General features: G+C 43.2%; 2 protein-coding genes across 2 annotated transcripts in view; one reads left to right on the plus strand and one right to left on the minus strand.

Annotated features, from left to right (window-relative positions):
- The first annotated feature begins 15,954 nt into the window (after positions 1-15,954).
- On the plus strand, positions 15,955-20,488 carry LOC139561761 (purine nucleoside phosphorylase-like). The gene is made up of 6 exons (XM_071379041.1): positions 15,955-16,246; positions 18,137-18,306; positions 18,511-18,614; positions 18,985-19,160; positions 19,268-19,458; positions 19,587-20,488. Exons 1-6 carry the CDS (start codon positions 16,224-16,226, stop codon positions 19,802-19,804), a joined length of 882 nt encoding a protein of 293 aa, XP_071235142.1. The 5' UTR covers positions 15,955-16,223; the 3' UTR covers positions 19,805-20,488.
- Positions 20,489-20,709: 221 nt separating this feature from the next.
- Positions 20,710-26,956, minus strand: part of LOC139561760 (calpain-1 catalytic subunit-like) — a 29,598-nt gene continuing 23,351 nt past the window's right edge. Inside the window, exons 9-22 of the mRNA XM_071379039.1 lie at positions 26,835-26,909; positions 26,519-26,679; positions 26,028-26,188; positions 25,859-25,870; positions 24,601-24,812; positions 24,445-24,484; positions 23,911-23,976; positions 23,766-23,823; positions 23,442-23,506; positions 23,002-23,070; positions 22,764-22,842; positions 22,449-22,565; positions 22,177-22,235; positions 20,710-21,847 (exon numbers count right to left, since the gene is read on the minus strand). Of these exons, the coding sequence (XP_071235140.1) occupies positions 21,821-21,847; positions 22,177-22,235; positions 22,449-22,565; positions 22,764-22,842; positions 23,002-23,070; positions 23,442-23,506; positions 23,766-23,823; positions 23,911-23,976; positions 24,445-24,484; positions 24,601-24,812; positions 25,859-25,870; positions 26,028-26,188; positions 26,519-26,679; positions 26,835-26,909 (1,201 nt within the window). The 3' untranslated portion in view covers positions 20,710-21,820. The remainder of the gene's footprint in view (positions 21,848-22,176; positions 22,236-22,448; positions 22,566-22,763; positions 22,843-23,001; positions 23,071-23,441; positions 23,507-23,765; positions 23,824-23,910; positions 23,977-24,444; positions 24,485-24,600; positions 24,813-25,858; positions 25,871-26,027; positions 26,189-26,518; positions 26,680-26,834; positions 26,910-26,956) is intronic.

Genomic DNA, 26,956 nt, shown 5'->3' on the forward strand with positions numbered 1-26,956 from the left:
CTGTCTGTCTGTCTGTCTGTCTGTCTGTCTGTCTGTCTGTCTGTCTGTCTGTCTGTCTGTCTGTCTGTCTGTCTGTCTGTCTGTCTGTCTGTCTGTCTGTCTGTCTGTCTGTCTGTCTGTCTGTCTGTCTGTCTGTCTGTCTGTCTGTCTGTCTGTCTGTCTGTCTGTCTGTCTGTCTGTCTGTCTGTCTGTCTGTCTCCTCTCTAACCAAACTGACACAGGGAATCAGGACCTTGGCCTAAATTCTGGCAGGACAAACCTGAAACTTGGTTACATTGAACCACTAAATGTCCCATCTCCATGATCCTGCCCCCATCCTGCTCCCTACAGCCAGGGCACCTTTTTCTTAAAATACTCTCCTTCTGTCACATGTTCTCTGCGTGCTGGCTTAAAGGACATTCCCTATGTACATATGGTACATGACTGCGACTCTGCATTTCATCATTGTGTGTGTGTGTGTGTGCGTGCGTGCGAGAGCGTGTGTAAGAGAGGGAGAGTGTGTGTGTCTGTGTGTGTGAGTATGCCTATTTTGGAACCCTCCACCCAGTAATTACTGAATGGTCACTTTGGTATTTCATGGTTATTGATAAAGCCTACATCTTTTCATTGCTAACATCTCTTTCCCTCTGTATGTCTGTGTGGATGTACTGTGTATCTGTATGGATGTACTGTATGTCTGTATGTCTATACTGTATGTTTGTATGGATGTACTGTATGTCTCTGTGGATGTACTGTATGTCTGTATACATGTACTGTATGGATGTACTGTATGTCTGTGTGGATGTACTGTATGTCTGTGTGGATGTACTGTATGTCTGTGTGGATGTACTGTATGTCTGTATACATGTACTGTATGGATGTACTGTATGTCTGTATACATGTACTGTATGGATGTGCTGTATGTCTGTGTGGATGTACTGTATGTCTGTGTGGATGTACTGTATGTCTGTGTGGGTGTACTGTATGTCTGTATACATGTACTGTATGGATGTACTGTATGTCTGTGTGGATGTACTGTATGTCTGTATACATGTACTGTATGGATGTACTGTATGTCTGTGTGGATGTACTGTATGTCTGTACTGTATGTTTGTATGGATGTACTGTATGGCTGTGTGGATGTACTGTATGTCTGTACTGTATGTTTGTATGGATGTACTGTATGTCTGTGTGGATGTACTGTATGTCTGTATACATGTACTGTATGGATGTACTGTATGTCTGTGTGGATGTACTGTATGTCTGTATACATGTACTGTATGGATGTACTGTATGTCTCTGTGGATGTTCTGTATGTCTGTACTGTATGTTTGTATGGATGTACTGTATGTCTGTGTGGATGTACTGTATGTCTGTGTGGATGTACTGTATGTCTGTACTGTATGTTTGTATGGATGTACTGTATGTCTGTGTGGATGTACTGTATGTCTGTATACATGTACTGTATGGATGTACTGTATGTCTGTGTGGATGTACTGTATGTCTGTATACATGTACTGTATGGATGTACTGTATGTCTCTGTGGATGTTCTGTATGTCTGTACTGTATGTTTGTATGGATGTACTGTATGTCTGTGTGGATGTACTGTATGTCTGTGTGGATGTACTGTATGTCTCTATGGATGTTCTGTATGTCTGTATGGATGTACTGTATTTCTGTATGGATGTACTGTATGTCTGTGTGGATGTACTGTATGTCTGTGTGGATGTACTGTATGTCTGTATGGATGTACTGTATGTCTGTATGGATGTACTGTATGTCTGTATGGATGTACTGTATGTCTGTGTGGATGTACTGTATGTCTGTATGGATGTACTGTATGTCTGTATGCTCTCTTGGTCAGTAGATAACAGATCTTTGGGTTACATAAACCTCTCTCTCCCTTTCTCTCCAACTCCCTCTAGAAAGTTCCCCATATGTTAGGTCGTTTTTTAACAGCTAGGTTCTGGCCGGATTGGACTAATAATGGCTTGTCAATGTTATGTGACTCTATTCTGTTGGACTATCCAGAGACAGACAGGAATGCCTCTGTTCCTATAAAGACCCTGCTCACGTACCCGCTGTATTTGCCACTGTTTAGCCTTGGATGTATATGGCATGGCCATAACTCTCTGTACAGCACAGCATGTACCTCAGGTACTCGCAGTATGTTCTGTACAAGCAGTGTTTTGTAGGACTGGCACAGTGAAAAGGTGCTGTCAACCCACACTATCTATCTGATCCAGACGTAATACACAATATTGACATGGCATACGTATTCCTAGCATCATAAAGAACCTCTTGAACTTGGACTTCAAGAAAATAATGTCTTTGAAGGAGTGTGTCATGTGGTGGCCTTCACAGGGCAGTGAGGTTGGCGAGTGTGTGTGTGCAAGTAGTTACTGGAATAACAGCGTAGATCCTGCTCTGCTTTCAGTGGCCTGATTTGAGCTCATTTTGAGTGCTGATCATAATGGTGATCTCATGTCACAATGAGCCCTTCATGTGACTCGTGTTTATGCGTGCTCTGAGGATTCCTGTGACATTCAGCTTCAAATGCTTGTTAACTCAACTACCACAGCAATAAGTGTAAAAAAACAACAACTAATGACATCAAAGCAGGAGGGCTTGGTTATGGGGTAGAGGCCTTTGGAGGGGTATGGGAAATTGTTCATATTTATTCATATGTTATCCTGATGTGCCACTACTTTAAGTCAATATCAAAAAGATTGTTCTAAAAAGCAAACACCATGTCAGCTTATCATGTCCCTGAGATAACTCTGGACCCCCCTCTCTCTCTCTCTCTCTCTATCATCCTCTCTCTCTCCTTCTCTTGTGGCAACAGGTCCCAAATCTTGCTGCTGCGATGGCACACTGTGGTATTTCACCAAATAGATATGGGAGTTTATCAAAATTGGGTTTGTTTTCAAATTCTTTGTGGGTCTGTATAATCTGAGGGAAATGTGTCTCTAATATGGTCATACATTTGGCAGGAGGTTAGGAAGTGCAGCTCAGTTTCCACCTCTTATTGTGGGCAGTATGCACGTAGCCTGTCTTCTCTTGAGAGCCAGGTCTGCCTACAGCGGCCTTTCTCAATAGCAAGGCTATGCTCACTGAGTCTGTACATAGTCAAAGCTTTCCTTAAGTTTGGGTCAGTCACAGTGGTCAGGTATTCTGCCGCTGTGTATTCTCTGTTTAGGGCCAAATAGCATTCTAGTTTGCTCTGTTTTTTTTTTTTTTTTTCCGAATGTGTCAAGTAATTCTCTTTTTGTTTTCTCATGATCTGGTTGGGTCTAATTGTGTTGCTGTCCTGGGGCTCTGTGGGGTCTGTTTGTGTTTGTGAACAGAGTCACAGGACCAGCTTGCTTTGGGGACTCTTCTCCAGGTTCATCTCTCTGTAGGTGATGGCTTTGTTATGAAAGGTCTGGGAATCGCTTCCTTTTAGGTGGTTGTAGAATTTAACGTCTCTTTTCTGGATTTGGATAGTTAGCGGGTATCGGCCTAATTCTGCTCTGCTTGCTTTATTTGGTGTTCTACATTGTACACTGAGGATATTTTTGCTGAATTCTGTATGCAGAGTCTCAATTTGGTGTTTGTCCCATTTTGTGAATTCCTGGTTGGTGAGCGAACCCCAGACCTCACAACCATAAAGGGCAATGGGTTCTATAACTGATTCAGGTATTTTTAGCCAGGTCCTAATTGGTATGTCGAATTTTATGTTCCTTTTGATGGCATAGAAGGCCCTTCTTGACTTGTCTCTTAGATCATTCACAGCTTTGTGGAAGTTGCCTGTGGTGCTGATGTTTAGGCTGATGTATGTATAGTTTTTTGTGTGCTCTAGGGCAATGATGACTATATGTAATTTGTATTTGTGGTCCTGGCAACTCACCCTCCCACTCTCTCTCTCTCTCACCCCCCTCTCTCTCTCACCCCCCTTTTCAGTGGAGGTAACCCTGAAAGACAGGAGACCGGGCCTGGCTGGCTGGCTACACGCCAAACACAACGTCTTCATCCCAAATGGCACCATATTCACTATATAGGGCACTACCTTGGCACCCTAGGGCTCTGGTCAAATTCACTATATAGGGCACTACCATGGCACCCTAGGGCTCTGGTCAAATCCACTATATAGGGGAAAGAGTGCCATTTCGGACACAGCTAGCCTCTCTCTCTCTCTCTCTCTCTCGGCTCTCAGCCTTGTCAATCAGCACACATTACTGAGACAGTAGCTATTCCCACAGCCACTGGTTACATAACGTTACACTGCCCTGTCTGTCCACCACACCACTGCATGGCTGACTATCTGTCCTACACATCGATAGCTAACACACTGACCACTAGATTCTCTGTCTAATCTATCGCCCACCTCTCCCTCTGACACTCCCACATACACACACACACACACACACACACATACACACACTCACTCACATACACTCACACACACACATACACACACACTCACACACATACACCCACTCACTCACATACTCTCACACACATACACACACACTCACACACATACACACAAACTCACACAAATACACACTCACACACATACACACATATACGGAAAAGCGGGGACTGTGAAGCAACACAAACATAGGCACAGACGCATGCATACACACAAGATAACATAGGCACTATGCACACACATATACATGGATTTAGTACTGTATATATGTGGTAGTGGTGGAGTAGGGGCCTGAGGGCACACAGTGTGTTGTGAATGTATTGTAATGTTTTTAAAATTGTATAAACTGCCTTAATTTTGCTGGACCCCAGGAAGAGTAGCTGCTGCCTTGGCGACAGCTAATGGGGATCCATAATAAATACAAATACAAATATACACACACATACACACACTCACACACATACACACACATACACACACTCACACACATACACAGATCTTCCTCAATGTCTCACAAACAGAAATGTCCTCAATCATTTACATCCAGGGGCAAAAACAAACATACCCCAACCTTGACCCATTTTTGGAAAGATGTGTCATCTTTATTTACCCAGGTAGGCCAGCTGAGAACAAGTTCTCATTTACAACTGCGACCTGGCCAAGATAAAGCAAAGCATTGCGACACAAACAACAACACAAAGTTACACATGGAATAAACAAACATACAGTCAATAACACAATAGAAAAAGTCTATATATAGTGTGTGCAAATGAGGTAAGATAAGGGCAATAAATAGGCCATAGTGGCGAAATAATTACAATTTAGCGATTACACACTGGAGTGAAAGAAGTGCAGAAGATGAATGTGCAAGTAGAGATACTGGGGTGTAAAGGAGAATTAAAAATAAATAAATAAATAAATAACAGTATGGGGATGAGGTAGTTGGATGGGCTATTTACAGATGGGCTATGTACAGGTGCAGTGATCTGTGAACTGCTATGACAGCTGGTGCTTAAAGTTAGTGAGGGTGTCACGCCCTGACCGTAGACTGCTTTGTATGTTTCTATTTTTAGTTTGGTCAGGGTGTGATGTGGGTGGGTATTCTATGTTGTAGGTCTAGGTTTTCCTTTTCTATGTGTTTGGCCTGGTATGGTTCTCAATCAGAGGCAGCTGTCTATCGTTGTCTCTGATTGAGAGCCATACTTAGGTAGCCTGTTTTCCCATTTTGAGTTGTGGGTGATTATTTTCTGTTTAGTGTTTTTCGTCACCTTACAGGACTGTTCGTTTGTCGTTTTTGTTGTTTTGTTCAGTGTTCAGTTGTTTTATTAAATTAATTAACACTTACCAAGCTGCACCTTGGTCCTCCTCTCCTTCCCCCGACGACAATCGTGACAGAGGGAGATATGAGTCTCCATCTTCAGTGATTTTTGCAATTCGTTCCAGTCATTGGCAGCAGGGGACATGGAAGGAAAGGCGTCCAAAGGAATAATTGGCTTTGGGGATGACCAGTGAAATATACGTGCTGGAGCGCGTGCTACGGGTGGGTGCTGCTATGGTGACTAGTGAGCTGAGATAAGGTGGGGCTTTACCTAGCAAAGACTTACAGATGACCTGGAGCCAGTGGGTTTGGCAATGAATATATAGCGAGGGCCGCCAATGAGAGCATACAGGTTGCAGTGGTGGGTAGTACATGGGGCTTTGGTGGCAAAACGGAAGGCACTGTGATAGACTGCATCCAATTTGCTGACTAGAGTGTTGGAGGCTATTTTGTAAATGACATCGCCGAAGTCAAGGATCGGCAGGATAGTCAGTTTTACGAGGGTTTGTTTGGCAGCATGAGTGAAGGATGCTTTGTTGCGAAATAGGAAGCCGATTCTAGATTTAATTTAGGATTGGAGATGCTTAATGTGAGTCTGGAAGGAGAGTTTACAGTCTAACCAGACACCTAGGTATTTGTAGTTGTCCACATTTTCTAAGTCAGAGCCGTCCAGAGTAGTGATGCTGGACGGGCGGGCAGGTGCGGGCAACGATCGGTTGAATAGCATGCATTTAGAATGGTGTCGTCTGCGTAGAGGTGGATCGGAGAATCACCAGCAGCAAGAGGGACATCATTGATGTATACAGAGAAAAGGGTTGGCCCGAGAAATGAACACTGTGGCACCCCCATAGAGACTGCCAGAGGTACGGACAACAGGCCCTCCGATTTGACACACTGAACTCTGTCTGAGAAGTTGTTGGTGAACCAGGCGAGGCAGTAATTTGAGAAACCAAGGCTGTTGAGTCTGCCGATAAGAATGTGGTGATTGACAGAGTCGAAAGCATTGGCCAGGTTGATGAGTATGGCTGCACAGTATTGTCTCTTATCGATGGCGGTTATGATATCATTTAGGACCTTGAACGTGGCTGAGGTGCACCCATGACCAGCTCGGAAACCAGATTGCATAGCGGAGAAGGTACGGTGGGATTCGAAATGGTCAGTGATCTGTTTGTTAACTTGGCTTTCGAAGACTTTAGAAAGGCAGGGTAGGATAGATATAGGTCTGTAGCAGTTTGGGTCTAGAGTGTCTCCCCCTTTGAAGAGGGGGATGACCGCGGCAGCTTTCCAATCTTTGGGGATCTCAGACGATACGAAAGAGAGGTTGAACAGGCTAGTAATAGGGGTTGCAACAATTGCGGCGGATAATTTTAGAAATAGAGGGTCCAGATTGTCTAGCCCGGCTGATATGTCGGGGTCCAGATTTTGCAGCTCTTTCAGAACATCAGCTATCTGGATTTGGGTGATGTGGGGGAGGTTTGGGCAAGTTGCTGTGGGGGGTGCAGGACTTTTGACCGGGGTAGGGGTAGCCAGGTGGAAAGCATGGCCAGCCGTAGAAAAATGCTTTTGAAATTCTCAACTATCGTGGATTTATCAGTGGTGACAGTGTTTCCTAGCCTCAGTGCAGTGGGCAGCTGGGAGGAGGTGCTCTTATTCTCCATGGACATTACAGTGTCCCAGAACTTTTTGGAGTTTGTGCTACAGGGTGCAAATATTTGTTTGAAAAACCTAGCCTTTGCTTTCCTAACTGCCTGTGTATATTGGTTCCTAACTTGTATATTGGTTCCTAAGTTGCATATCGCGGGGGCTATTCGATGCTAATGCAGTACACCACAGGATGTTTTTGTGCTGGTCAAGGCCAGTCAGGTCTGGAGTGAACCAAGGGCTATATCTGTACTGTTTATGGTGTACAACCATAAACAGTACAGCACAGCACGAAAGTAGACGTCTGGCTCTGAACAGATTAGATACGGTTAATCCCAGGTTAGCTACAGGCCTTCATGCAGATACTGTGGTGTCATTGAGTCAGTACGTCTACATTTGTGGTAGCATGGTACTCGTGACGAGGCATGTGATTTTATTAGATGATAGACCTGCTTGAAGAAATCAGCTTGGCACCGTGTGGGATTTAACAGTGTGGTGTACGCAGGAATAACTCTGTTTCACACACAGCACGGTGCATATAATCAGAAACAAGAATAACGTTGTTTTTATATTCACATGGTGGGCATGCACTCAGGTTACAACCAGCATGTATGGTAAACAAATTCCCTTTTGGAACAGTGGGGACTGTGAAGCAACACAAACATTGGCACAGACACGTGCATAAACACACACACACGCACACACACACACACCCAATAACATACGCACTATAAATACACATGGATTTAGTACTGTAGATATGTGGTAGTGGTGGAGTAGGGGCCTGAGGGCACACAGTGTGTTGTGAAATCTGTGAATTTATTGTAATGTTTTAAAATTGTATAAACTGCCATAATTTTGCTGGACTCCAGGAAGAGTAGCTGCTGCTTTGGCAGCAGTTAATGCGGATCCATAATAAATACAAATACAAATACTGCAGAAACATGTAAAAGGAACCTTGTTTATACAGACAGACACAGACAGATAGACAGACCAGACAGAGACCAGACAGACAAGCAAGCCATCAAGAAAGCAATCAGACAGAAAAGCAGACAGACAGACAAGCAAGCAATCAGACAGACACACACAGATGACAGTTGACCCATTGTGTTAGCTGTGATGTTGCCTAGCTCCTCTGAACAAAAGTGTCCTGAGGAGAGAGCACATGTTCTATGCCAGGCGAAATCGTGCATCATTAGCTCATTGTTATAGATGTATCCAAATAAATGTCACTAGAAAAACCGCTTAAACAAATGCAAATGCAGCTACTTTGCTGTTAATAGTTGACCCGGGATGAGGTTTGTCCCATATTTGAGGTGTGTGTCGTCACTAGTTTTATTCCTCTGCTGGATAATGGTGTGATCGTTAACGAAGCGAGAGGGAGAACTGGGCTTAAAATTAGTCTTCTCCAGCAGGTGGCGTTTTTTCTTTTTTTTCGCTCACCAAGCAAGGAGTTTCTGATATGGAGGTCTTTGGGAGTGTGTCGAATTTGGATAACAACATTTTTCATGGTTTATTTACTACGTGTGGCATATTTGATACAATATAAGTTTCATAATGACTGGGTTGTTAAAAGTGTACTGATATAAGTAGGACACATGACATCCGAGCGACTTCGAGAAAAAACACATTATATTCGAGTTGTGCCTGGTCACCACTAGTTACTGCAGCCACAAAGTCATGAACCCCTGCTATGTCTACAATGTATCTTCTTAACATGTGATTTTAACCCTTAACCACGCTGCTAACCTTATGCCCAACCCTAACTTTGTGGCTGTGGTAACTAGTGGAAACCGTTGTGCCTTTTGTTTACACGCGTATTTCCCCTCTCATTGGCTAGAATGGTCCAACCTCTGATCTTGCCTCCTCCCGAATGCCTTCCATTTTTGAAGACGTATTTTTAGTGTTAGAGAGGCCAGTGGAGTATCTGGTCAATATAATGGATAATCTGTGACTACATCACCGGTTCATTGTACAATTCCTGCTGTGTCTGTGTGTCTATTAGTATATTACCAGGCATTAGGCATCTAGGGATCTAAACTCAGCAAAAAAAGAAACGTCCTCTCACTGTCAATTGCGTTTATTTTCAGCACACTTAACATGTGTAAATATTTGCATGAACATAACAAGATTCAACAAGAGACATAAACTGAACAAGTTCCACAGACATGTGACTAACAGAAATGGAATAATGTGTCCCTGAACAAAGGGGGGGTCAAAATCAAAAGTAACAGTCAGTATCTGGTGTGGCCACCAGCTGCATTAAGTACTGCAGTGCATGTCCTCCTCATGGACAGCACCAGATTTGCCACTTATTGCTGTGACATTTTACCCTTTCTCATCCAACAAGGCACATGCAAGTTCCCGGACATTTCTGGGGGGAATGGCCCTAGCCCTCACCCTCCGATCCAACAGGTCCCAGTGTAACGCTGACCATCACTCCTGGTGAGAAAAAACTGTGACTCTTCAGTGAAGAGCACTTTTTGCCAGTCCTGTCTGGTCCAGCAACGGTGGGTTTGTGCCCATAGGCGACGTTGTTGCCGGTGATGTCTGGTGAGGACCTACCTTACAACAGGCCTACAAGCCCTCAGTCCAGCCTCTCTCAGCCTATTGCTGACAATCTGAGCACTGATGGAGGGATTGTGCATTCCTGGTGTAACTCGGGCAGTTGTTGTTAACATCCTGTACCTGTTCCGTAGGTGTGATGCTCGGATGTACCGATCCTGTGCAGGTGTTGTTACATGTGGTCTGCCACTGCGAGGATGATCAGCTGTCCGTCCTGTCTCCCTGTAGCACTGTCTTAGGCCTCTCACAGTACAAACATTGCAATTTATTGCCCTGGCCACATCTGCAGTCCTCATGCCTCCTTGCAGCATGCCTAAGGCGCGTTCACACAGATGAGCAGGGACCCTGGGCATCTTTCTTTTGGTGTTTCTCCGAGTCAATCAATCAATCAATCAATCAAATGTATTTATAAAGCCCTTCTTACATCAGCTGATGTCACAAAGTGCTGTACAGAAACCCAGCCTAAAACCCCAAACAGCAAGCAATGCAGGTGTAGAAGCACGGTGGCTAGGAAAGACTCCCTAGAAAGGCCAGAACATAGGAAGAAACCTAGAGAGGAACCAGGCTATGAAGGGTGACCAGTCCTCTTCTGGCTGTGCCGGGTGGAGATTAGAACAGAACATGGCCAAGATGTTCAAATGTTCATAGATGACCAGCAGGGTCAAATAATAATAATCACAGTGGTTGTAGAGGGTGCAACAGGTCAGCACCTCAGGAGTAAATGTCAGTCGGCTTTTCATAGCCGATCATTCAGAGTATCTCTACCGCTCCTGCTGTCTCTAGCGAGTTGGAAACAGCAGGTCTGGGACAGGTAGAACAGGTCAGGGTTCCATAACCGCAGGCAGAACAGTTGAAACTGGAGCAGCAGCACGGCCAGGTGGACTGGGGACAGCAAGGAGCCATCAGGCCAGGTAGTCCTGAGGCATGGTCCTAGGGCTCAGGTCCTCAGAGAAAGAAAGAAAGAAAGAAAGAAAGAAAGAAAGAAAGAAAGAAAGAAAGAAAGAAAGAAAGAAAGAAAGAAAGAAAGAAAGAAAGAAAGAAAGAGAGAATTAGAGAGGGCATACTTAAATTCACACAGGACACCGGATAAGACAGGAGAAATACTCCAGATATAACAGACTGACCCTAGCCAAACTACTGCAGCATAAATACTGGAGGCTGAGACAAGAGGGGTCGGGAGACACTGTGGCCCCATCCGACGATACCCCGGACAGAGCCAAACAGGCAGGATATAACCCCACCCACTTTGCCAAAGCACAGCCCCCACACCACTAGAGGGATATCTTCAAACACCAACTTACCATCCTGAGACAAGGCCGAGTATAACCCACAAAGATCTTCCCCACGGCACACCCCAAAGGGGAGGCGTCAACCCGGACAGGAAGATCAAGTCAGTGACTCAACCCACTCAAGTGACGCACCCCTCCTAGGGACGGCATGGAAGAGTACCAGTTTGAGCAGACACATGCACATTTGTGGCCTGCTGGAGGTCATTTTGCAGGGCTCTGGCAGTGCACCTCCTTGCACAAAGGCGGAGGTAGCGGTCCTGCTGCTGGGTTGTTGCCCTCCTACGGCCTCCTCCACGTCTCCTGATGTACTGGCCTGTCTCCTGGTAGCGCCTCCATGCTCTGGACACTACGCTGACAGACACAGCAAACCTTTTTGCCACAGCTCGCATTGATGTGCCATCCTGGATGAACTGCACTACCTGAGCCACTTGTGTGGGTTGTAGACTCCGTCTCATGCTACCACTAGAGTGAGAGCACCGCCAGCATTCAAAAGTGACCAAAACATCAGCCAGGAAGCATAGGAATTGAGAAGTGGTCTGTGGTCACCACCTGCAGAATCACTCCTTTTTTGGGGGTGTCTTGCTAATTGCCTATAATTTCCACCTTTTGTCTATTCCATTTGCACAACAGCATGTGAAATTTATTGTCAATCAGTGTTGCTTCCTAAGTGGACAGTTTGATTTCATAGAAGTGTGATTGACTTGGAGTTACATTGTGTTGTTTAAGTGTTCCCTTTATTTTTTTGAGCAGTGTATATAGTTTGTGCATGCTCCGGCGATAATATCACACTACAACCACATTCACTAGTTTCTGTTTCTCCCTTATGTTGGTGAGGCATATTATTCTGTTTTAATGTTACTCCTGAATAACTATGATAAATATAATAGGTTTTAATGTTACTCCTGAATAACTATGATAAATATAATAGGTTTTAATGTTACTCCTGAATAACTATGATAAATATAATAGGTTTTAATGTTACTCCTGAATCACTATGATAAATATAATAGGTTTTAATGTTACTCCTGAATAACTATGATAAATATAATAGGTTTTAATGTTACTCCTGAATAACTATGATAAATATAATAGGTTTTAATGTTACTCCTGAATAACTATGATAAATATAATAGGTTTTAATGTTACTCCTGAATAACTATGATAAATATAATAGGTTTTAATGTTACTCCTGAATCACTATGATAAATATAATAGTTTTCTTGAGTATATTTTTAACAACTTCAGATTTACTTTGAACTCCAATGTGTAGGAATACTGTTGAGATCAGTTATCGAGACTGACATGGTGGAGTAGCAGGACGATCAGAATGACATGAACCAGGTGGTTGTGAGTTCAAATTCCAGGTAAAGACATGTTACTTTATAAATACAAGTAATAATGTGTGTCAAATATGTAAGTTGTGTATGTAAGTTGAAAACACTGTGACCTTCTGGGGACATCCTAACAACTCATTTTTGTGTACAAGGCATCACTTGTGAAATCTCATGTAAAAAAAAGTATCATCACGTGAAATGTTCGACAACAACATGGTTTCACATGATTTGAAATGAAATGGTACATGTGCAAAACATGTTATCTTGAAATCATGTGTTTTTTCCTTAAAGGCTCATCTATGACCCACATCCCTCTCCCCCTGCCCGCAACACACACACACACACACACACACACACACACACACACACACACACACACACACACACACACACACACACACACACACACACACACACACACACACACACACACACACACACACACACACACACACACACACACACACACACACACACACACACGCGTACATAGACAAAAAAACATGCACGGGTGCACACACACACCACTGCCGTCAGCTGGTCAGGTAGTCATCTAAATATTGTGCTGTTTTTTTCCATCTGAGATGTGATGCAACAAGGGAAGAGAATAGGACCACGGTGACAGGTGCTTTAGAAGGCTTCAGAACGTTTCTATTGATCTTTATTGGCCTGTAAACACAGGCGAACAGGCAACTAGTTGTTTTGACTGGGACTGAACAAAATTATTGAGCAACCTCTTTGAAGCTTGCCACTAAGTTTTGAATGCCAAATCATACAAAAAGAGAGACCAGATACATTATTATAAATATATATATATATATATACCTTATACACTGTATATTTTTTTTCGATTATCATCATGATCACATGTTGTATAATGTCAAAGGCCTATTGAGACCTAGGTAGGTAGGCTTTGTGTAACAGTGTTGGTTTAAAGAGAGGCTTTAGTTTGAGAGGATTTAGTTTGAGAGGCTTTAGTTTGAGAGGCTTTAGTTTGAGAGGATTTAGTTTGAGGGGCTTTAGTTTGAGAGGCTTTAGTTTGAGAGGCATTAGTTTGAGAGGCATTAGTTTGAGAGGCTTTAGTTTGAGAGGCTTTAGTTTGAGAGGCTTTAGTTTGAGAGGCTTTAGTTTGAGAGGCATTAGTTTGAGAGGATTTAGTTTGAGAGGCTTTAGTTTGAGAGGCTTTAGTTTGAGAGGCTTTAGTTTGAGAGGCATTAGTTTGAGATGATTTAGTTTGAGAGGCTTTAGTTTGAGAGGCTTTAGTTTGAGAGGCATTAGTTTGAGAGGATTTAGTTTGAGAGGCTTTAGTTTGAGAGGCTTTAGTTTGAGAGGCTTTAGTTTGAGAGGCTTTAGTTTGAGAGGCTTGGTTGAAGATTTGGTGCCAATTAGTGTACATGTACATGTATAATAATCAAGTAATGTGATAATACACCAATAATAAAACAGTAATAGTTATAATAATAGTCAAGAATAAAGAGAATCTCATTACCTATTGGATTTTAACAGTCTATCTATAACCTGGCACTGCGCAATATTGATGGTGTTATATCACCTAGTAGGTCATTGTCGTCCTTCATGTTGACTATAGTAGAGCCAGGAACATTTGTGTCATACGTTAAAAAAAACACCAGGAGGAATGTTTCATTTGTAACTCATGAGATAACCTTCCTACCCGTCTATTGATAACCCAGCTCCATATCAAAGGGTGTAAAGTGGGTTTATAGCCTATAGGCCTAGAAGGGAAGTTAGAATCTTACTATATGACACACTATCTCACCAAGAGTGCTTATCTCACAATAACAATGTGTCAAGTAACACTTTGTATTGCGTTACATTACTGTATGTACAAGATGGTAGCCTAACTACAAATAGGGGAAAGAGAGAAGTGGCATCCATCACACACGGATCATTTCACATGTTTTAGAGATTATTTCTTATATTTGGAAGTACTTATAGATTCTAAGATTTAAAGAGTGTTGAGCTACTTCTCTCTGCCTTTGCTCATTTCTGGTATTGTATTTGTATTTATTGTATTTATTATAGATCCCCATTAGCTGTTGCCAAGGCAGCAGCTACTCTTCCAGGGGTCTGCAAAATTAAGGCAGTTATACAATTTTAAAAACATTACAATACAATCATTACAGAAGTCACAACATACTAAGTGTGTCGCCTCAGGCTCATACACCCCTACCACATATCTGCAATGCAGAAATCCATGTGTACGTGTGTGTATTGTGCGTATGTTATCATATGTGTGTGTATGCATGTGTCTGTGCCTATGTTTGTGTTACTTCACAGTCCCCGCTGTTCCATAAGGTGTAATTTGTATCTGTTTTTTAAATCTGATTCTACTGCTTGCATCAGTTACCTGATGTGGAATAGAGTTCCATGTAGTCATGGCTCTATGTAGTACTGGGTGCCTCCCATAGTCTGTTCTGGACTTGGGGACTGTGAAGAGAGCCAGTGGCATGTCGTTAGTAAAGATTGAAAAAAGCAAGGGTCCTAATCAGCTACCCTGGGGAATTCCTGCTTCTACCTGGATTATGTTTGAGAGGCTTCCATTATAGAACACCCTCTGTGTTCTGTTAGACAAGTAGCTCTTTATCCACATTACAACAGGGGGTGCAAAGCCATAGCACATAAGTTTTTTCCAGTAGCAGACTATGATCGATAACGTCAAAAGCTGCACTGAAGTCACACAAATGACTGATGATTGGCTGAGAGAAAATGATGATCAAATGATTGTGGGGGCTGTCTTGTTAAAAGTTCTGTGCGTGCTGAAAGTCTGTTGTCATTTTGTTTGCTGTGAAATAGTATTGTATCTGGTCAAACACTATTTTGGTAAAGTTCAGGTTGCAGCATGTTTTCTTTGAGCCAATCGGTGCCTAACCCAAATAATGGTGGGGTGCGGTGAGACAAGTGAATAGGTGCCCAACCCAAATAATCCAATAATCATTGGTGGGGTGGGGTGAGACAAGTACATCACGTCCCATGTGAATCATGCTGTTCAAAACAATACATGATTCCAGGCTGCAGAGTCTCTTCCTTATGGGTCTGTGCTTTCCTGGATCCTTGTGACCTCTCTACCCAATTGAAGTTGAAATGTAAAGTGGTTAGGGCAAGAGTAGCTGGGTTACGGTTAGGGTTTAGGTTATGGACGTGCCAAGGATTCCGGATAGCACTAACCCTTCCTTATGGGAATCCCCATCATTATATCTAAAAATTTATGAAACTGATGAAAAATAAACAAGAAGTTAGGATACGTTTTTTTACCGTCCCTTTTGTCCAGAATTGCGTATTTTTAACGTGTGCGGTATGGTCCAATCCAAACGTCCGGATGTATTTGCGTCACCCAGGAGGAGGGGTAACAGAGAGGGGTCCGTCTATAATTACATCGTTGCATGTGCAAAGCTGACCAGATACAAGAGCATCTACTTTAAAACTGTTAACCGGAAGACTACTATACAGCTCAACGGTTTTCAAATTAATGATTTGACCATTTAGATCTTCTAACATTATTTAAAATACAACTTTAATTTATTTATTTGAAGTGTTTGTTTTTTTAAGGATTTTTTTTTCCGCCAGAGGTTTTGCCGCCAGTCAAGTCTATCTGCTGCGGTTACATTGAGCCAATTGATACATCGCTGCTTTTGAGAGGATTCCAGTCGCATTACTTTTCAGAATGTTTCCAGAGTCAAGTACCGGGTGAGTAGCCTAGGTTATTATTTCATTAATTTCATTCATGTTCTAGACGCGCTCTTTATATCTTGTTCCGCGGGCAAGTGCGTAGGGGGAAATTGCATCATTCTATCGTTCTATTTTACCTGCCAGTACTCACCCGCGACTTTTATTCACATGTGGTGCTACTGTAGCACTAGTATCGCACGTGGAGTATATAGTAGTGTTTATTTTTAGATGAGACCCCTGAAATGGGTTCGTGTAGCTCTGGCGATTCAGCGTTAACGTTACATGTGCAATGGGCAGCAGATGGGACAAGCGAGGTCAGGGGGGATGCTCTTGAATTTGAGTTTGATCTTTTCATCGAGATTATACGAGAATTATACAGTTTCAATTTCCTTAATTTTGTGGCTAGAGTCAAATACTTTCTGTGGAGGGAGTAGGGCGGAATCTTGCCGGGGGGCGGCACTGGGCGCCCTCGGGCGCGGGCACTGAAGGGGGGGTTCGCCCAGGGCGCCATACAAGCTAGAACCGCCACATACACTTGAAACAAATAGCCAAACCGAAAACTGCAGACAGAAATGCTTTCTGCTACTAAGATCAGTGAAATGTAGGCTAAACTGACAACGGAGTGAAGAGCAGAAATCTCAACTAGCAAGTCGCAGCAATGAAAATCGCGAAGGAGGGGGGAGGGGGGGATTCTGGCAGGGGGGAGATTTTTGGCACAACACCTGACAGGATTTTATATGGGCTACAAAATGAAGTGGGGTTTTAGGGAGTCGAGGTACGCGCGAAAGCGAGGTACGCGCGGGTTACACCATTACCGAAAATGAATAACCAGATGTGCTGCAGTTTTTAAATACCACAATTATTGAGAAAAATCTAAATAGTATTTTGTTATATTTTAAGAGCTTATTTGATTAAATAATTTCTGTATTATATACTGAACCTACATATGTATAAATACTCATCAAATGTAATTCACAATTCCTATTCTGAAGGCATATTTCAAAATGTTGCAATGACAATTAAAATATGCACTATTCAGAAATCGCTCCGCCATTTCCTGGTTGCTAAAATTTGCCCAATGTCTGTTTATGTGACAAACAAACATTTGTAGAGAACCATTGTACCATCTAAACTGCTGTGAAATATCTTTTCCAAAACCAAAATATTGTTCTTTCAGCTTTTTGAAGCCGATGTATAAAACCGAAAGTAAAATATGCGAAAATGAAACTTGAGAACAGAAAGCATAGAAATGGCGCACATAATGCACATTTCAATGAGAATAACAGATCTATAACACATATCTCTATGTGTATTTGGTTGGGTCAACCCAAAAAGGTATGTATTATCGCGTTAACAAACTATATAGCCCCATAAAGGGGCGGTAGGTAGCCTACTGGTTAGAGCGTTGGGCCAGTAACTGAAAGGTTGCTAGATCGAATCACCGAGCTGACAATGTATACATCTGTCTTTCTGCCCCTGCACAAGGCAGTTAACCCACTGTTCCTAGGCTGTCATTCAAAATAAGAATTTGGTCTTAACTGACTTGCCTAGTTAAACAAAGGTTAAATAAAACATTTAAAATAAGAGGTGGTCTCAGGCATATGGTTAGGCTGAGGCATCGTGACTCTGAAGGAATGTGTGTGTGTGGGCACATGCACGTGTTTCAGTAGAAGAGTCCACACTCGGGAAGCACACCCTTATTAACGCACAGTTTTAGATTACTGCTAGGAAAACATATGTTTAATAAACACACACTTCAACTTCCCATAGACACTCTGATACACCCCAGGGCATATCAGCTATGTGTCGTGATAGCATCGACCATCACATCCGTTGGTTTTATTATAAACTATTAGTATAAGTACGTATTTTATTCTAACGTACAGTATATCTCCCTCTGTGTTTCAGGATCAGCTATGAGGACTGCAAGGGCACAGCAGGCTGGCTGTTGGCCCAGACCTCCGTTCGCCCCCTGGTGGGCATCGTGTGTGGTTCAGGAATGGGAGGACTGGCTGACATGCTGAAAGACCAGGTGGCCTTCAACTACAAGGACATCCCCAACTTCCCCCAGAGCACAGGTGTAATATTATGTCTGTCAACTTGTTATCTTGTGTGGTGAATCGGCATTGCAGATGTGTAGGTCCAAGATTATCTTGGTTGTGTCATCTAACCAGGAAAAACTCAAGTTATAGCCAATGGAAAAACACATGGTTCCATAAGATGTTTTCTGATTGGTTGCCGTGCGTCGTCGGTGCATTCTAATTGGTGGTTGTGTGTTATAGTGGATGGACATGCTGGTCGCCTGGTGTTCGGGATGCTGAAGGGAAGGCCATGTGTGTGCATGCAGGGACGCTTCCACCTCTACGAGGGATACGCCATCCAGAAGGTACGTCTATCATGTCTGTTTACTACCTAGTGACTGTGGCAGGCAGACATCCGCTGCTCTTTCGATTACTTCACATGATAATGTAGAGAAGATATCTTCTTTATTTTTCCTTTATCAGGGGCAATTTGATTTACAACACTAGTTAAATACAGATAACATATGACCACATTGTGTTTTTTACGCTTCTGTGTGTCATGTATGAATTGTTTTACTGCAAAAAAGAATTCAATGTTAGTTATAGAAGTTTTGAGAATACAAACTTCAGGAAAAACTCAGGACTCCTGCAATAGAGTATTTGTGTATTAGCTGTACATTGTGACGTGTTATACCATTGTATTTGTGATGAATTGACCATGTATTTGTGTTCTAGATCACCCTGCCCATGCGTATCTTCAGCTTGCTGGGTGTTGAGACGGTCATCCTGACCAACGCTGCTGGCGGTCTCAACCAGGACTTCAAGGTGGGAGACATCATGATCATGAAAGACCACATCAACATGCCCGGGTTCGCTGGCAACAACCCACTGTCTGGACCTAACGACGACAGGTAGGCTTGGCAAGCTTGTGTGTTGTGTGTGACAGAGAGAATTTTGTTGAACTTGTTTGCACGTGCAATAATTGTGGCATTGAGGTGTAACCCTCCCTCTCTTCCAGATTCGGCGTGCGCTTCCCCTGTATGTCTGATGCGTACGACAGAGAGCTGCAGCAGCTGGCTGTGGATGTGGGACAGGAGCTGGGCTACGGTGACTTCCTGCGTGAAGGCGTGTACTGCGTCCTGGGCGGGCCCTCGTTCGAGACCATCGCGGAGTGTCGCATGCTGCACAAACTGGGAGCTGACGCTGTCGGTACGACTCATCTCTCCCTCCTTGGAATCCTTTAATCAACACCTTCACAATGCATTGGAAATATTGAACTCAAATTGTTCTCTTATACGTAAACCTATAATTGATGCAGCTCTCTCTCTCTCCCTCAGGCATGAGTACAGTTCATGAGGTGATTGTAGCACGGCACTGCGGCATGCGTGTGTTCGCCCTGTCCCTGATCACCAACAAGGCTGTGATGGACTATGACAGTGAGGAGAAGGCCAACCACAAGGAAGTCCTGGAGACTGGCCAGTACCGCTCCATCCAGCTGCAGAAACTGGTCTCTACCATGGTCACTCGCATGGAGTACAACAACACCAACGCCTGAACGAATGGAACCAACCACCAATCTTATAGAAATATATTTCCTATAGTGGGAATCCCCGTTCAAGTCAGTGGGTAGCTGACTGGTTGGCTGGTGGCCATTTTGAGTGTACCCATGAAGTCAAATTGTCCTGATCTGAGGGGCTATTTCCCTTCTAGGAATTATATTTCTATTGTGAAACTGGCCCTGAATCAGTAGAAACCGACCGCCTTGAAGCTAAGAAACCCAATGGGCTGCGTTTGACTTTAAAGTGCCTGATCTGAGAGCTGTGTGGAACAGTCACTTACTGGCTGACTCCTCACCCTCAGTTGTTGAGTCCCTCTCACTTTTTAAAACATTCTTCCTATTTTTTAAGCTAGTGTACATTCCTGCCGTGAGCAGCTCTACAGGCAGATTCTATTTGAGTTATTGTTTTTGTTATTGTTGCTATTATTATTGTCTATTAGAAGTTAGTGTTAATTTAATATTGATCTGCAGATGTAAATGTCTCGATTTAACGTAACAATGAGAACGCGATGAATCTGCTGTACATGTCTTAATGTGTGTATCCTGTCTTAATGTGTGTATCCTGTCTTAATGTGTGTATCCTGTCTATAGATGTACATTAGCCATCGTCAAGTATTTATTTCTGCTCTTGTCCTTTTTTAAAATATGAATGTGGCTACTAAAGTGTATTTATTCATGTGATCAAGTCTTCTGTTTTAATTGGGGGCGATTGGCCAATTTATTGGTCGATGACACTCACTTCTGTGTAAAATGTTGTCCAGAAAAGACTGAGGAAACTTGATAATTATTCACGGGTTGATATGCAGTATTAACAATGGGACTCATTCCATGAGTCTGATATTCCTTTTAGAACAGATTTTAGCCTCGCTCAAAACCCAAATTATGACATATCCACATTAATATAATTGTGTTCAGAAAGTTTTTATTAAAGTTTTGAAAAGATAGATATAGAGAAGTTAGATCATTCCATGGCATAACAAGTCCAGAGTGTACATGGTAAACAACAGTCATGTGATTGCATAATGCATTTAAGACATTTTGGCATTCATCTACACAGGAAATGTCAACTATAGTGTAATGGTAATATGAGTGTCATACTGCTTCTGCTCCCTTCAATATCAGTCTATTTGGCAAGATGGGAAAATGTCTCAATCTATACTTTCAAAGGTTTGTTTATTTCTCTTTCCGCCAAGATACGTGCATTTTTCTCTCCCTTCATAAAGGTTTTATAGCTCCCCTACATCAATACATCTGACATTACATGCATCAGCTTCAGGCCTGCTATTCCAATCAAATCAGCCATCCCTTATAACCAACATCCCAAATACAAAAATAACAATCAAATGATTTATGTTCCCCTTGAACACTGAAAAATGAGATATAATAAAGGCATATCCTTGAAGTCTCTGTGCCCCCCTCCCAAAATAAGAGGATCTCAAAGAGAGTATGCAGCATTACAACGATATTGTTAGTTTTTCCATTGAAAAGTATTGATGTATCCGACTATGATTAAACTGTCATGCGGGTGATTCGATTCTCTAAGGATCATCAAGTACTTCCAAAAAACAACAGCGCTTTGCCCTCTGCGGAGGAAATCATTTGACCCAGCAAACTCCATACTAACACCACCCCCTTAACCTATTACTGACACAAACACTGGCTGCTGAAAGGAAGCCGCCATGTTGAAAATATGACAAGGCATCAATGAATTTTGGCACAAGATGTAAACAAAAAGTTTAGGCAGTTTCCTTCCTATCCAATAGGAGGCAGTATCAAAATCTCCCACCAACTTCTATGTTACGGCCCCCTGTGAGTAGAATTGTCTCCCTCTGTTTCGAAGGTAACAGGCAAGGCTTTAGCACATGATGACCCGCATACTAAATGTTGTAAACATTCCAAGAGTTTTTCAAATCCATGGACCTCTGCAGCGTGGAGAGGAGGGACCAGGGAAAGGCACTTCTGAAAGGACATTAGTGCAGCCTGGTGCAGTAACATCAGAGAATCAGTCCATCTCTAGGCAAACATGGTCAGGCTGATCCACTGCAGAGAGAAGGTGGAGAGGGAAAGGAGGTAAACAATTTGACCACTGCAAAAATAAATCCCAACTTCCCTCTACTCTACAGAGGGGATAGAAAAACAAATCTCTCCCTTTTCCTGTCAGTGGAGGCTGCTGAGGGGAGGACGGCTCATAATAATGCCTGGAATGGAGTCAATGGAATGGTATCAAATGTGGTTTCCATTGGTTGATACCATTCCATTGACTTCATTCAAGCCATTACCGTGGGCCGTCCTCCCCTCAGCAGCCTCCACTGGTTCCTGTATACACCTGGTAAACAGAGGAGATTGATAGAAACGTGAGATCTTCAGACCTGGAAGAAGTTGAGTTGTATGACTCCATCAGCATCTGTGTCCAACGTCTTGAAGGTCTCTGTAAAGTAGTGGAGAGGGAATTGTAAGAAATTGCTATCCTGTTTTCAAGCGCTCATAAATGTACAGTACGTCATATAATCATGTAAATATATATTATTACTCTCAACAATCAAGACTATGACAAGTATTGTTTGATGGCCAATTTGAAGTGAGTTTATTAATACAAGGACTTAATAGGGAAAAAGTATGGAAATATGACAAAATGACTCACTGAACATGGTCTCAAGCCTAACCAGGCAGGTAACAAAGTTGTCAAAGTCAACTGCCAAGTCAGCCTCAGTGTAACGCAGTATGATCAGCTGGAATAGGTGGTTTGTCAGCTTGAACCCTGAGGAAATAACAGACAGACCAAAGGTGGGAACCATTTAAAAACTAAATATGCTTTCCTAAAGCTCCCATGGGTCAGACTTCAGGTGTCCGGTGTAGTCAGGTGTCCTGGTTTGTATGATTGAATACAACTAGTGGTGATTCACTACAAAGGAACTGGGTTGTGGTTTAAGGAAAGGAGGGACTGGGGTGTATTTACCTGCTGCCTCCAGAGCCATCCTCATCTCATAGGAACTCATGGTGCCTGACTTGTCCAGATCAAACTGACGGAATATAGTCTGGAGAGAGAGAAAGAGAGAGGAAGAAGACAAAGATAAGAAACTAGTGGAATGGCTCTACCAAAACTAGACAAGGAACACCAACAAGGAACTCATGAAGAGAGAGAAGGCTCAGCTTCACAGAATGACTAGCAGAACAGATGTTTAAGCTAATCTCACCAGGTATCGTTTGATCTTCTCCCACAGCACATGGAACTCTGTCAGTCCCAGTTTACCACTACCATCAGTCTGAAGGACACGGTCAAGGAACCTTGTTTAGACAGACAGGCAGGCAGGCAGACAGACAGACAGACAGACAGACAGACAGACAGACAGACAAGAGAGAAAGGCAGAGACAGACAGACAGACAGAGGCAGAGAGACCAGACAGACAGAGGCAGAGAGACAGACAGACAGACAGACAGACAGACAGACAGACAGACAGACAGACAGACAGACAGACAGACAGACAGACAAGAGAGATCAGACAGACAGAGGCAGAGACCAGAGAGGCAGAGAGACAGACAGAGGCAGAGAGACAGACAGAGGCAGAGAGACAGACAGAGAGACAGACAGAGAGGACTAATACTGTATAAAAATGGATCAATACACCAAGGATACGTCCATCAGGTTGATCATAGTCCGACAGGAATCTGGTCCAAATCCATCTGTTTTCAGATCTTTGTCTGTATCGGAGAGAGAGAAAAAGAGAGAGAGAAATAGGGGAAGATGGAGAGAGAATGAGATAAGTGGAAAAACTAATTTTGTGTTTTCAAACTGCACCTGTAATATCCAAATCCAAATATTTACATATTTCCACTGTAAAGTTTCTGCCTGGAAGGAGCGAGAGTTTAGGTCTCTGCTGAAGGCAGGTGGCTGGGTTTTAGTCACACATACAGATACAGAGTAGAATACTGTGTTCTTATTCTATTCCTGTGGACTCACGCTTGGTCATGATCCTGTTCAAAATAGTCTGCAGCTCTGTGGCACTGATCTCCATGTCCTGTAGGCCGAACAGAGAGACCATGAGAAAAGACTACATCAGACCCTTCACTCTGCTCTACCCTCATTGCCCAACACGACTCCTCACCTCTCCAGCCAGTTGTCTAAACAGACTCTTGAAGCCAGCGTCGATCTGGCTCTCGTCCAGCTGGGACTGAAACAGAGACAGAGGAATGTAAACTCACAGAGGAATGTAAACTTGCAGAGGAATGTAAACTCACAGAGGAATGTAAACTCACAGAGGAATGTAAACTCACAGAGGAATGTAAACTCACAGAAGAATGTAAACTCACAGAGGAATGGAAACTCAGAGGAATGTAAACTCACAGAAGAATGTAAACTCACAGAAGAATGTAAACTCACAGAGGAATGTAAACTCACAGAGGAATGTAAACTCACAGAAGAATGTAAACTCACAGAGGAATGTAAACTCACAGAAGAATGTAAACTCACAGAAGAATGTAAACTCTTCACTTTGATTTGTTTAGGAATAGTGTATAAAAAATGGACTCCCTATTCCCTATATAGTGCACTACATTCAACCAATGCCCTAATCAAAAGCACCACACTATTTAGCCAATTAGGTGACATTTGGGACACAACCCATGTCTCCTCCACTCACCTCTGCTGGTAGTTCAGCTGTGACTTCATCATCCAGCTCCCTAACAGACAGAAAATAACACCAGTATCAATATCCTTCAATCAAATGCATCACCTTATACCATCCATAATCAACCTATCATATTTCCTGTCCACCTCTCACTTCTCCATCACTCACTCATAGTTGGCAGGTTTCTCAGAGAAGACCCTGAGGACGAAGTCTCCCTCCTTCTTGGGTTCAAAGGTGGAGGGGACAATGATGTACTCCCCGGCAGGCAGCTGGAAGCGAGAGCTCACCTCTCTCAGGTTGATGAAGAGCTCAGAGCGGGCGCTGGAACCGTGCGTCAGGAAGAAGTCTCTCTTCAGGTGGACGCCTGATTTACCCATGTACTAAGAGGACAGAGAGAGTAGTGGGAAAATGCTGTGAGGGAGGTGAACTCACTAACCCTTGACCTCTAACCGCTAACCCTTAACCCCTGATCTGCCCACATACTCAGGGCAGGGGAAAGCAGTATGAGTGAGTTAGTTAAACTAGGTGAACTTAACCCCTGTACTAAGAGGATGGAGAGGAGGGAAAGCTCTGTGAGTGAATTAGTTGAATGAACTATAACCCTTGACCTCTAACCCCTGATCTGCCCACATACTGAGAAGAAAGCACTGTGGGCAAGTTAGTTCACTTCAGAGAAGTTGAGTTCATTGCACCCCCTTCTAGGTGAACCTAACCCCTGACTGTGAGGGAAGTAAATATCTGAACCCTTGACCTCTGAGCTTTGACCTTAAAGCGGCAATCAGCAGTTGAAACAATAACAAAGCGTTTTCCCCATCCCTGTTTCAGTAAAACGCTGCAGGATGGGGCTGGAGAAATGTAAATACTCTCAATTTTTTTGACTATGGATGCAAGGAAAGACCATCCATGATATAGAAATGATAGTTTCAACTATGTTTTGAGATTATATGGTGTTTGTTTAAATTGACTTTGTTCACGAACATTGAAGTAAAACAAGCTGATATGTTGGGTTCTGATGGGGTGACATTTGAACTAAGCTCATGAGGCATTTCTTAGTTCTATTCTTCAAGGCCGGCCTACATACCATAATGCCTACATACCATAATGCCTACATACCATAATAGTTGAAAAATGGATGCAGCAACTGCAGATCTCCCCAATGTTGCCACAGCATGAGGAGAGTGCCACCATGCATCTCCATGTGAGACAATTGGCTGTGAGCCTAAGCACAAGCTGCACCGACCATTATAGGCCTTTTGGCTGGATTCCACTTCTTCAGCTATGACACACTGTCCAACAGGTTTTAACGCACTCTAAATATCTAGCAAATGGACCAACAGGATCATAGTTATGCTGGACTCTTACAGCTTATCACAAGATTAACTTACAACCTAACGTCAAAGAATACTGGCCAGCAGAATATACATACCTCATTAGGAACCTGAAGAGAGACACAGAAAAATATAGGAGTTAGATAGAAACATCCAGTCAATTCTACTTGTTCAAAACACTTTCCTTGACAAACTGTCGTATTGCCTTGCTTACACTTTAAAACTCAAAGAAAAAAGTTTAACAAGATACAAAGATCAGTTTCTTGCCTCGTAGATGGCGAAACCGATGGTCTCCATGTCTTTGCCCTCCTTGCGTTTCTTTCTCCGGTCCTTCTGCATGAGCGCCACCAGGAAGCTGCAATCTGATTGGCCAGCTGTGTCGGGGTGCTGCAGGGCAACCTTGAATTGCGGATTGATCCAGAATGTGGCTAATGATTGTGGGGGAAACAGTTATTAGAAGACTCTAGAGAAGGAAACATTTTAATCAACTGTTTATTAGACACCATTTCTTTATCCTCACGCATCCAGTAGAAGTTGCTTTTAGGTACATGTCTAGCTTCAGCCTACCCTCCCAAATCGTAATCTTAACCATGGGAGAAAAAAAACTCCTTTACTCATTGACTAGGAGTAACTGTCTTTATCCTTCTCTCTTTGCTACAGCCTGGCTGGGCCACTTCCCTCTCTCCTCTGCCTCCTTCTCTGCCTGCTTCCCTGCCTCCTTCCCTGCCTCCTTCTTTCCATCCTCCCTGCCTCCTCACCAGGGAAGTTCCTGCAGCCCCCAGCCGTGCTTCCTGACCTCCACTCCCCCTGGTAGACGGCTGAGCTCCACTTCTTCTGCTGGGTGGCCTCCAGGGCGTCTGCTGTCAGGTTGCAGATCTCCAGACGTGTGAACTCAAGCAGGAAGTCACTGAACGACATCCTGATAGAAGGGAGGGAGAGGGGGGAGGGAGATTGAGAGTCGGTCAGGTATACGATGCATTAGCGCACACCTACTCTCAAGTACCATACCGATCGGCCAATAAGACATCCGACTTGGTGTCACAAATACATACACATAAACAAACACACACTCACCAGAACTCTCCGTCCTCACTGCAGTTCTGTAGTCGCCCTCTGACTGAGCGGTCAACACCCTCCCACTCTCTGGAGCTGAAACATCCACAATGAAAACACATCACTGACTGTATTTCAACAAC

The sequence above is a fragment of the Salvelinus alpinus genome, chromosome 31 (genome assembly GCF_045679555.1).
Source record: "Salvelinus alpinus chromosome 31, SLU_Salpinus.1, whole genome shotgun sequence".
NCBI classification, from domain to species: domain Eukaryota; kingdom Metazoa; phylum Chordata; class Actinopteri; order Salmoniformes; family Salmonidae; genus Salvelinus; species Salvelinus alpinus.